A 12,237-nucleotide genomic window follows, 5' to 3' on the forward strand; every position below is an offset into this window, starting at 1 on the left:
TGGACGCTTGTCTCCTACTACACATCAGAGAGAATCAGTAACAGGCAACCTTCTGGGTTGCCTGGGTTTGGCATTCCTTCTGGGTTTGGCATTCCAATCTGTTACACCATGAATATTTAAATGGCCCTCATATGCTAGTCCGTAGGGCGACAAAGTAAGACAGAAGGTACGACCTGCAAGAAGTAATCTCGGGGACAAATACTCTGGGGATTATATTAGAGTGTTTGAGAAAGGGGAGAGGGCGGAAGAGGCAGTGGCTGTGGCCCTGTGTCCTAACCCCTCGTATATGGAGGCCTCTAGACCTTTCCCCCCTTCCAAGAGGATGGGAGGGCTATCCACTGAGTTTCGCCGCTACCAGTAGTCGATGCGGTGCAGTGGTCAGGAGCAGAAACTTGGCCATCGGGTCGGAACCGGGGGCAGGTGACTTGAACCTCCAGGAGCCTCAGTTTCTGCCTCTGCACCGCGGGGACAGCGCCTCCTTACGGGGGCCGTGGTGGTGGGTAAACAAGAAGGTAACAACAGTGCCAGTTTCGGGAACAGCCGCCGCTTCTGGGGCACACACGACCTGCCAGGTGTCAGTCATCTTGTGGGCAGAAGCAGCCTCACCACTCAGTGCCTGGCCAGGCCATTAGCACAGAATAAATGGAATACACCCCACCCCCCCTTCCCCCCCACCCCCACCCCCACCCCGGCTGCTGCCGCTGAGGTCGGAAAAAGAAGAGCCCCGTGTGGTCCCCTGGTGGTGAGGGGTGTTGTCAGGATGTGCTTGGCAGGTGGGTGGGGCCAGAATGAACCAAGTGCCTCTCCACACAGTCAGCAATGCAGACGTGAAGGGAGAGCGGCCAGGCCGCCAGCCTTTTCCCCCCGTCTCTCTGCTCACAGGATGGACCCCACAGCTTACGCTGAGCTGTTGAAAGAATCTGGCAACCAAGTTCTTAAGAACGGGAACTTCTCTCTGGCCATCAGAAAGTATGATGAGGCCATCCAGATTCTCCTGCAGTTATATCCGTGGGGGTAAGTGCTGGGATTTACTCCTCACCTTTCGTTTTTTGTTTTTGTTTGTTTGTTTGTTTGTTTTTTTGTAGCAAATGGAAGGAAACTCACTCTGCCGCTTATGTTTTCATTTCTTATCACGCCGCCTAGTTTCTGTTTTCTTTCTCGCCCACTTCCTATTTATCTGCTCTGTGCTGTGAGCTCAGAAACTGCACAGAGAATACCAAGTACCGGAGAAATAGAAAGTGAAACGTAGGACGCTGTTGGTAAGCATTGCACAATTTCCCCTTCTGTCTGGTTGTGGGAATCTGAGTTCCTGGGACGATCCCAGCCCCCAGCCTCTCTCAATGGCCATCTCTCTCACTTTCTTGATCATCTGTGATGTTTACCCCCAGGCTACCGTGTGTACCCCAGGGGGACTCAGGTCCACCCCTTCCTCTGCCCCCTCGGCTTTCAGGAGACCTGTTCCCAAACATTTTTATTATCGCAGCATGCTTAACAGCTAAGAGCTGTTGTCTGTGTAGGGTGTAGCTTTCAGTAGAGCCTGTATTTGAATTTAAAACGGAGATAAGCTTAAAATACGTTTTTAAGCATCTATTGAAAAGATCAGTAATAAGCCCATTATATGTTAACGGAAGTAACATATTATAATGCAAAATAAGTATGTTTTCCAAAGCTGAAAATTTAGTGAGAAGGGTGGCTGGCCCAGTTTTCATTTTTGCAGACCTCTTTAATGTCCGTCCCAACAGAAGGCATCCGACTTCTCGTATCTGCTTCTGCGTTCAATCCACTGTGATACCACGCGTCGTGTAGCCTCTGGAAGATTCCCCGCACACATGGGAGAGAACGTGTGAAAAAGACACATGCGTGGTCCCCTGTTACCGCTGTGACTAATGACCACAATTTAGCGGCTGAAAACACTGTTTATTATCCTATAGTTCTGGCGGTCAGAAGCTGAGATGAGTCTCCCGAAGCTAAAATCGGGGTGCTGGTGGGGCTGGTCTTTTGCAGAGGAGAACCCATTTCTTGCCTCTTTCGGCTCTGGCTGGCTGCCTGCCCGGCTTGGCTTGTGGTCCCTTCCTTCATCCTCAAAGCGTCTCTTCCCAGTGTGCTGCCACGTCATGTCACTCTCTCCTCTGCTACAGCCACGTCTCCCTCTGTCCCTCTCCCATAAGGACTCTTGTGGTTGTATCCTGATCCAGGACAATCTCCCCCCAAGATCTGTAAATTAATCACATCTGCAAAGTTTCTTTGGCCAACAAGTGGTACCATTATTGGGGGACTATTATTCAGCCTGCTATCGTTGGGAAAATATTTTGACCTTGTGGGCCACCTGAGATGGTCTTGGGGCACACCAGACACTCCCAGACCATACTTGGGGGACCGCTGCAGTAGAGGAGGCCGAGATTGGCATTTGTGGGGTGCCTGCGGCCTACATTTGTACCGGGAAATGCCCCGGGATGAAATTACTGAATCCCGGCTCCCACCTCCTGCCTTCTGTCACCTTGGTGTCTACCCAGTAGCTGGATGTGGGTTGAGTGTCATTGATTTGGGCCTGTAATTCCGCCCCTCCCGGCTCAGATCAGAACGGTGTCAGAGCTGGGCCCCGAGCACAAAGCATTTGACTTTCTTAAACAGGCAGTTGGGTGTAGCAGTTATGGCTGTAGACTGACCCCGCACCGTGGGGCCACTAACGGGACCCCTGCCCGGACCCTCCCCTATTATCTCTCATAACCTTCCTGCCACTGTTCCCCCCTGCCGCTGCCGGCTGACATAGGGATTTAGGTGCGTTTGGTTTGCAGAGCAAGTGCTCTCAGGAGAAGGGGACTGAGGGAAGGAGGATGGGGCAGGGGCAGGGGCTCCGAGCAGGGACGGTGCGTCCTCTGGAGGCAGCTTCAGCCTGATCCCCTGGGGAGCTCTGGCGCATGAGCTGGACTGCAGAGCCCGTCCCACTTTGGGGCCAGGGAGCTGACCTTCTGGTTCCCATGCCAGCCAACCCTCGGTTGTAGGCTGTCTGGCCCCGGGGAGTTGTCCTCAGGAGTGGGGCTTGGGCTGCCAAAACAACATGCCATTGACCGGGCGGAGTCAACAACAGGAACTTACTGCTCACGGTTCTGAGGCTGGTAAGTCTGAGATCAAGGTGCTGGCCAGCTCAGTTTCCGGTGAAAGCCCTCTTCCTGGTCTGCGGATGGGTACCTTCGCTCTGAATCATCATCACACGGCAGAGAAAGAGAGAGAGAGATTGAGAGAGAGAGAGAGAGAGGACGCTCTCTGGGGTCTCTTCACATAAGAGCACTAATCTTATCATGAGGGCCCCATGTCATGACCTCATCTAAACCTAATTACGTCCTGAAAGGCTCCATCTCCAAATAGCATCACACGGGGGGCCAGGGCTTCGACATATGGACGGAGAGGCACAATTTAGTCCGCACCAGGGGCACAACTTCCCCGGGGAGAGGGCAGCTCCCGTTAGGTTGAGGGCGAATCTGGAGAACAGGGCCATGGGAGCCCCTAGTGGCAGCCAGTGCTCACTGCAGCTGTGGATGGCTGCACGGCCTAGGTTATCTGGGTGGGACACCTGCAGTCAGCCCCTGCTGATCGATCAGCCACTGACCGCCCCACTGCCTCTTCTGTGCACCTCTGGGGCCTCATCCCTTCAACTTAAGGGGACAGAAGCCGGAAACAAAGCACTGACGATGGGGCAGTTGTAGAGGTGATGTTTACTTTGCTTTTTATTTGTGCTTATCTGCATCACCTAACTTTAAAAAAAAATTTTTTTTTTAACACTTATTTTTGAGAGACAGAGACAGAGACAGAGCATGATCAGGGGAGGGGCAGAGAGAGAGGGAGACACAGAATCCAAAGCAGGCTCCGAGCTGTCGGCACAGAGCCTGACGTGGGGCTCAAACCCATGACTTGTGAGAGTATAACCTGAGCTGAAGTCGGACACTTGACTGAGCCACCCCAGCGCCCCAGGACCAGTCACCATTTTCACAGAAGCTTCACCAACGGTCTCTAAAAAATGAAAAGATCCTGGAGATCAGTCAGAGGTAGAACCAAGGTGTTGAGAACATCTGTCATGAAAAGGAGCAGAGGATTTGGGAGTGGTTGCACTTTGCCAATGCCCCGGGATTTCTGGGGGCTGGAGGGTCAGATGTGATCGGTGTAATTGGGACCTTAGCTGGTGATGGTGGCAGTCAGCCCCAGAATTGTGACCTCGAAGGTGGTTTTCTGCATTTGCAGAAAGATGGCTCGGGCTCTACTGACCACCGGTTGGTTCTTTCTGACAGGGTTCCCCCCAGGGAGCTGGCCGTCCTGCTGTGCAACAAATCCAGTGCATTTTATAGCCTCGGGAAATGGAATGAGGCCTTTGTGGCGGCCAAGGAATGTCTCCAGTGGGATCCAACCTACGTGAAGGTACGGGGACAGCTGGGGGGCCCTGCCTCCTTCCTCCCTTCTTTTTAAAATGGAAATATGAGGAGTGCATCTCATTCAATCCTTTGCACTTCACACAGGTGCCCGTAGGGCGTGCGAGCCTGTCTGGAGAAGACCGGGAACACTGAGGGCCAGGTGTGGCAATGCCCTTGCAGGTGGAGCTCGTTGTGCTCTGATGTAGTTTCACCACTACTCGTAGTCCGAAGTGTACTTTGATGTTTCCGAGTTTCATTTGAGCTAAGCTGTGTTGCAGGTGCAAGCTGGGCGGACCCACATGGCACCGATTACTTCTTCCTTCCGAAGCACTTCTTACTTGGAAATCAGCTCCGTTGGAGGGATGGGGGTGGGGGGAGGTTCGAATGGCCAGCAATCCACCCCCACCCCCACCCCCCCACCAGGGGTTAACAAAGATCGGTAAATGAGTATTTAAATGAGTATTTGATCGTTTTCCGCAGCTAAAATGCTGTCAGTCTTCGAGTTCTTCCCGCCTCAGGGTGAGCAAAAGGCCAGGGAGACGCCAGCCCAGCTGTTGAGTAACTCTCGGTCAAGTTGGGGAGAGGACAAAAAGCAAAATCGGAGACCATAAAGGAGTTGCCATTCTGGAACCATCTGAGGCACAGACAATTAAGTGTCACGTGAGTGATACAGACCATTTATGGCAAGGCTCCAAGGTCAGAAACGCGTAGGCCTTTCTCCCCGCTGCTCTGCTGTGCGGCAGACTGGTTTCAGCATGGGAGGAAATGCGTTTCCTTCCTTAAGCCTTCCTTTCCCCGACTGTGTAGGGAGTGGCTGCTTAGGTCTCAGAGTCGCTTCAAGGATTAAGGAGACCTTGGTTCGAGTTGTTGGCACTCAGGACATAAGAGTTTGTGTTGTCTTCTCAGGGATCTGCATTTTGTGTACGGAACAGTGGGAAGGGACGAGGGGTTTTGACCTGCATGTCCTCCATCCTCGAGGGAGGGATTTGCCTATTTTACCTTCAGCCTTTCCTTAAAAAAATTTTTTTTTAAACATCTGTTCATTTTTGAGACTGAGAGAGAAGGAGTGGGAGCGGGGGAGGGGCAGAGAGAGGCAGACACAGAATCCGAAGCAGGCTCCAGGCTCTGAGCTGTCAGCAGAGCCCGATGCGGGGCTCGAACGCATGAAGTGCGAGATCATGACCTGAGCTGAAATCGGATGCTTAACCGACTGAGCCACCCAGGCGCCCCTATACATTTTTAACAGAGTGGTAAAGTGTGGAGGCGGGACAGACAAAGGAGAGGGGTTTAGACGTCGGGGGGCTGCGGACTGTGGGAACGCACATGCACACACGTGGGGGAAACTCATGAGAGGGGAGAGAAGGGCTATCTCAGTAATGTTTAGCAGCGCTGGGCCGGCTCAGTGCCAATGTCCGTCTTCTTCATGGCCATAAAAATTCCCTGGGAGAGAAAATTTATGGCAGTCCTCATTTCTTAGACTTTCTGCTTTTACTCAGATCAGGGGAGCTCCAGGAAGGTTTCCTTCCACATCTTTTGAATCTCAAATGCCTTGGGCTCAAGATAATCCTTAGGCCGAAGTGCCATATTTTGGGGTGGCCTATTCTGAACCCCTTTCCTCTCCCCACCAAAATAAAAGGCGAAAGAAACTAAAATCTGAGGAAGGGAAGGAAGCGGGGAATTCTGTATCCAGCTTACTGGGCTGGGCGAAAAAAACCCAGACATTCTCCCAACCCTTTTTTTCCTCGTCGTCATCTAATGACGTTTCAAATGAAGGTGAAAACAAATCAATAGTCAGAGATTTGGTGTTCAGTGGAATTTTTAAGTGCTTGCTTCTTGTGTGAACCCAGTTGCTGGGCACCTTTCGTCATCTTAGAATGTTGTCGTGATAGATCCTGGTGTGGATTCCTTTAGAGAATCAAAGAGGGGGAAGGCAATGGCATTTTGCTCCTACTCAAGGCACACCATTTTATGTAGGCAAAAGTCAGCCATTTTCCTCCAACAATCATTGTAATTTTCCTCTCCACAGAAATAAACAATTTTTGCCTCCGGTATGCAATGCCTATAACGTGGAGCTCGATATACCTCAACGCTTGTCATGACAACTTTTTTTTCCAGCCGTGTACCCGTGGAAGTCGTGTTGACTTTGATTGAAAGGAGCAGCGAACAAGTTCTGTGTTTACATGACAGTCTCATTCTTTTCTGGAACGCTGTCGTCGGAGGATTTTTTTTCATTCTCTTCTTGCCAGGGCTGTGATTTGTTGCGTGAATAACTAAGCCACACATGTACTTGGAAGCGGGCCCACTTCCTTCGCTCTGTCCTACGTTAGATGCAGTAGAAGTCATGCATTTGGAAATGATTGTTTTCTTGGCAGTTAAAAAATGACAGGAAAACTGTGGCACAGAACGTAACGTGGAAATCCTGTAGCCAGTGCTTGTTAGAAATCTGTGTTGACACAGAAGTGAAACCTCTCCAGCTCATTTCCCCATGTCATCAATCTTGCCTTTCCTTTTAGCAGCTGGTTAGAGGCATGGGTGAATTACGGGTTTGCTTTTCTTCTGTCCCAGGGATACTACCGGGCTGGTTACTCCTTGCTGAGGTTGCTTCAGCCTTACGAAGCTGCTCGAATGTTTTTCGAGGGTCTGCGACTTCTCCAGGGCAGCCCGGACCAGATCCAGATTGCTGATTTCCTTGTGGGAGTCTTTACCACTATGGGCAGTAAGTTGGAACCACGGGAAATCTGCCTTTCCTCCTTCCTTCCTTCCTTCCTTCCTTCCTTCCTTCCTTCCTTCCCCTTCCTTCCTTCCTTCCTTCCTTCCTTCCTTCCCCTTCCTTCCTTCCTTCCTTCCTTCCTTCCTTCCTTCCTTCCTTCCTTCCCCTTCCTTCTTTCCTCCCTTCCTTCCTTCCTTCCTTCCTTCCTTCCTTCCTTCCTTCCCCTTCCTTCCTTCCTTCCTTCCTTCCTTCCTTCTTTCTCTCTCTCTTCCTTTCTTTCTTTCTTTCTTTCTTTCTCCCCCCTTTCTTTCTTTCTTTCTTTCTTTCTTTCTTTCTTTCTTTCTTTCTTTCTCCTTGTTATTTTATTTGAATGGCTCCTGGAGAGATAATTCCAGGGGGTTTCTTTGTGGCTGATGTATGCAGTTTGAATGAAACTGATTTTCACATTAGAAAGCATTTTGGAAGTTGGGGTGGCTCAGGTTCTTGTAAAAACACCGAAATCGTTTTGCAGAAATCACTTAGAGCTCCGCCACTCTTGATCGTTTTGCAGAAATCACTTAGAGCTCCGCCACTCTTGTTTCAGACTTCAGTTTTCTGTGTTGCTACTGAGAGATCTTTCCCTATTCATACTACTCGTTTTACGTGAGTTGTGCTCTTTCCTATGAGTTTTGCATGGATTTATCCCATACGTGGAGGCAATATTTTTGTTCGCTGTCAGAATAGCCTGGAAGGGCTGATGGAGGGTCCCACGGAAGCTGCCGCGGTGCCCGGCGTCTCGGCCGCTATGGTCAGTGACGCATGGGGGCTTTCTGCGTCACCGCCTTGAGTTATTACTCTCATGACCTGGCCCGTGAGCCGGCTTTGTCAGTGGCCTGGATTAGACAAAGACAGAAAGCCGTAACACAATGTAATGTACTCCCTGCCAGTGACCACGGAACTCTTCCTGTGTTTATCTTGGCGCAGTCTAAAAGTTCTGCCAATGACCAGCCCATTGTTTTCAAATATTGTGTTTGATCACATTTAAGACTGTACCCATTTAAGATGTGCCAGTGAAACAAATGCTTTGCCACTAAGAGACAAACTCAATCGTCACACGCGTCCCCATTCTAGAGATGTTAGGATGTGAAACACGGCACATGTTAGAACGGTGGGCAAATGGTCTTTGGCTTTCAGAGGTGGGGAAATAAATTCAACTGTGACAGAGCCACCTGTTCCCACTGGGAGTGTGGGAAAGCAGCTTGTGTGGTCTGTGGCCAGCATGCCACAGATTTTGGCAAGTTTGGCACAGATGAGGGGTGAGAGCCGCATCAGGCAGTGAGTGGGGGGTGGTTGGAGGTAGACACAGCCACGTCCCCCAGCAGAGAAATGGAAGATGCCCAGATGAGTGCTGATGGGTCACAGCTTTCCAGGCACCCTTTCACTGCCGTGACGGAGCCTGTGTCCCATTCCTCTGAACCTGATGGCTTGGCCATTCCCCTTCGATCTCTCATGTCTTTTCTGCATCTTTGTAAAGTCACCGTTCGTTCTTGGCGACTGCTCCCCTAAGAAATCTGGACGGTTTCCATTCTGCTCCCATCCTGAGAGCGGCACGTCGTAGGACTCCGTAGGGCAACTCATCCCAGACTTTTATGCCAAAGGACTCCTGTTTGGAGGGTGAATGGATGCCCACGGCCCGATTTCTAAAATTTGAAAAATATGCCTATGGAAATTTTGTATCCTTTTGTGCAACATCTATTTATTTTGATAGTTACCTCTCTGTGGAAATTGATAATCCTGGAGGAGGTGCGATGCTATTCTGGCACCTGCCTCGTCTCCTTGGATAATCTCACCCATGGGTTTGAGAAATGTGGCTTTTGGAGGATCATGAGATGCATTGGGCCACTAGGTTAGAAGAATGTGTGTTGAATAAGAGAGTTGGTGGATCTGGGTTCCCATCTCTGTTTTTGTCGTTAACTGGTTGCGTGATATGCCATGAAGCCTGGCCTCGTTTGTCTCTGTTTCTCATTGGTTGGGTGAGGATAATATTTGTCACATCTTTCTTTCTTTCTTTCTTTCTTTCTTTCTTTCTTTCTTTCTTTCTTCTTTTTTTTTTTATAATTTCTTTATTTTTTAAATTTACATCCAAGTTAGTTAGCATCTAGTGCAACAATGATTTCGGGAGTATATTCCTTAATTCCCCTGACGCATTGAGCCCATTCTCCCTCCCACCACCCCTCCAGCAACCCTCTGTTTCTTCTCCATATTGAAGAGTCGCTTATGTTTTGTCCCCCTCCCTGTTATATTAGTTTTGCTTCCCTTCCCTTAGTTCATGTGTTTTGTATCTTAACATGCCTCATATGATGTCACATCTTTCTTAAGGGAAGTGAGTTTTTTTTTTTTTTTAACTTTTTTGAGCTTCTATTTCTTCCTAAGTAGAGATAATAGGCAGTGCCTTGTCGGTATGTTTGAGGGATTAAATATTAGCACATATCACTGGGCTTCACATATAGAAGAGCTAAGTGAGTATTAGCTCACATTATACCGCTTAACCCTTGGGGCATTGAGTTTATAGGTGAACTTAAAATGATTGCTGCTTCAGTCAATTATATAGGACTTTTACTTTGCAAGTGCCTCTCTTTCTTTTTTATTTTTTAAAAAGTTTATTTATTTTGAGAGAGAGAGAGTGTGTGTGTGTGTGTGTGTGTGTATGTGTGAGCAGGGGAGGGGCAGAGAGAGAGGGGGAGAGAGAATCCCAGGTAGGCTCTTCACTGTCAGAGTGGGGCTTTAACCCACAAACCATGAGATCATGACTTGAGCCTAAGTCAAGAGTCGGAGGCTCAACTCACTGAGCCACCCTGGTGCCCGAGAATGCCTCTCGTTCTGATATCTTTAATTTACCACTTGTTTATGTGTGATCCTAAACGGAGGACCTTTTCCCAAATGTTCTAGACTCTGCCTGGGTTAAAATTTCTAAACTATGGAACTTTCTTTCAGGCGACCCCATTGTTTTGCAAAGTTTCTTGCCCTGTTTCGATCATATTTTTACTACTGGATTCTCAACAGAAGTGTGGCAATCTGTAATAGAAAAGTTGGCAAAGAAAGGATTATGGCACGTAAGTAAAAGGAGATGACTCTCTTGTGGGAAAAGCACATTCTCGATCAAACAGATTCTTTCTGCTGGCACTGGGGAGGGGGATTGTAATTTATTATTTGTTTATCTTGATGCCAAAATAACTTTTTAACTGACACATCATTAAAAATGGAAAGTCACTGAGGTATATTAATTAGCCAGTTTTTTTTTTTAAGATAGGAAACGTATTCAGAACACCTATAATAACATTAGCTAACGTGTATCACCCTCTCTCCTTGCCCTATGTCTCCATGGTTATCATAGAAGTGTAAAGTCCAGATGCCAATGGTAATATGGAATGAGGAAAATAAATTTTGGAATGTTCATCTTCATATAATCTTTTTTTAATGTTTACTTATTCATTTTGAGAGAGAGAGAGAGAGAGGGAGTACGCGAGCAGGGGAAGGGCAGCAAAGGAGGGAGAGAGAGAATCCCAAACAGACTCCACGCTATGACTCCCTCCCGATGTGGGGCTCGAACTCACAAACCGTGAGCTCATGACCTGGGCCAGAATCAAGGATCGGACACTTAACCAACCGAGCCATCCAGGCGCCCTCATGCAATCTCTTCTATATTGCATTTGCTAGTGTGGGCTCAGGAGACCTGCCTGTGCTGCCCCCAGCGCTTCTGTGTAGGCTTAAGGGACCGCTGCCCGCAGGTAGCAGTGAGGCTGCAGGAGCCGGCCCGAGGCGGGGAATCCGTGGAAGGGATTCCCGGTGCCCAGTGCACCCGCAGCCTGGGCTTTGGTGTGACACAGATGCCTCCTCGAATCATCATCTTCCACTTTCCGTTTTGGACCAATTGTTTCCCCTCTGGGCCTCATTTCCGCGTTTGTAAGTTTCAGGATATAAACTTACTCCCTCGGGGCTTTGGTGAAGTTTAGAAATACCGGAGCAAGAACGCCTAATAATAATATTAGCTAATGCTTGTCAGGGGCTTATGATGTGCCAGGCACTGAGCTAACGGAGCTTCATGGTAGCTGGCTGTGCTACGTGCCCAGTGCATCGTTGTCATTGATGGTGGCCTCTCCGTGCTCGTGAAAAGAGGCGGCCGAGGATGGGAGTTAGGTCAGGAAGGGCCTGCTGGGCTTTCTAAAGCCTGGCAGTCCAGAAAAGTCACTAAAAGCCAGGGCAAGCCATAAGGACTCTAGAGCCAGGCAGGGCGAATGACTTTAGAAGACAGAGTTCTTCAATTTTTAGAAAGCTCATGGATTCCACTGGAAATCTAATGAAATCTATGGGGTTCTCTTTGTATACATAGTTTCAGGGGGTTCATGGGACATCCCCTAAAATCCAGCCACGAGTTCTCTGAAACTCAGTCCCATATTCCAAGGTCTTGAGAAAGCAGGTAGGTAGGGAAGGGAAGGCCCAAGAAGGCAGCCCAAGGGGCAGGTGCACTTGGTCCAATTCTCCAGCAGTGGGGCCCAGGTCATTTTCACATATTGGAAACAGAGACCAAAAAAAAAAAAAAAAAAAAAAAAAAAAGCTGGGTCAGCAATCAGGATTGTTAGAACCCTGAGTATGTCATCTGAGATTGGGGCCTGTGTGTTCAGGGTGAGCAGTAAAGAGAGGGCAGCAGGCTGAAGGAACCTGGAAACAAGATGTGGCCATAGGCTCAGTCCCTGTGGTCCCCATGTCCACTGGGCATACACGAGGGAGACTGATGCGGAGCCCGGGTCCCCAGTCACGGCCATACCAGAACCTGGAGCCCTCAGACCTGTTGGCACACCTGGATGATCTCAGGAGGGACCTCTCTGTGTGACCTAGGACAAATTGCTTAACCTTTCTGAGGGATTCAGTTTCTTCATTGACTCTAGATTGGGTCAGTGGTTCAACAACTGGCTGTCTGTGAGAAAAAGGCCTGATTTGTAGTGTTTGCCAATCTTTGTAGCATCAGTACTCCAGCCATGGCCAACCTGAAGCCACGAACAGGGCTACCGGGTGTGGAATTGGGGAGAGATGTGCAGCCAGCTGTCACTCGCTGATAGTGACCTTTCCAGCACACTCTGCTCGCCG

At 49.2% G+C, this 12,237-nt stretch overlaps 1 protein-coding gene across 1 annotated transcript in view; it reads left to right on the top strand.

The window, feature by feature from the left end:
- Nucleotides 1-737: 737 nt before the first annotated feature.
- Nucleotides 738-12,237, top strand: part of TRANK1 (tetratricopeptide repeat and ankyrin repeat containing 1) — an 82,142-nt gene continuing 70,642 nt past the window's right edge. The window contains exons 1-4 of the mRNA XM_042903299.1: nucleotides 738-1,014; nucleotides 4,284-4,410; nucleotides 6,969-7,119; nucleotides 10,087-10,205. Of these exons, the coding sequence (XP_042759233.1) occupies nucleotides 761-1,014; nucleotides 4,284-4,410; nucleotides 6,969-7,119; nucleotides 10,087-10,205 (651 nt within the window). The 5' untranslated portion in view covers nucleotides 738-760. The remainder of the gene's footprint in view (nucleotides 1,015-4,283; nucleotides 4,411-6,968; nucleotides 7,120-10,086; nucleotides 10,206-12,237) is intronic.

The sequence above is a fragment of the Panthera leo genome, chromosome C2, assembly GCF_018350215.1.
Source record: "Panthera leo isolate Ple1 chromosome C2, P.leo_Ple1_pat1.1, whole genome shotgun sequence".
NCBI classification, from domain to species: Eukaryota; Metazoa; Chordata; class Mammalia; order Carnivora; family Felidae; genus Panthera; species Panthera leo.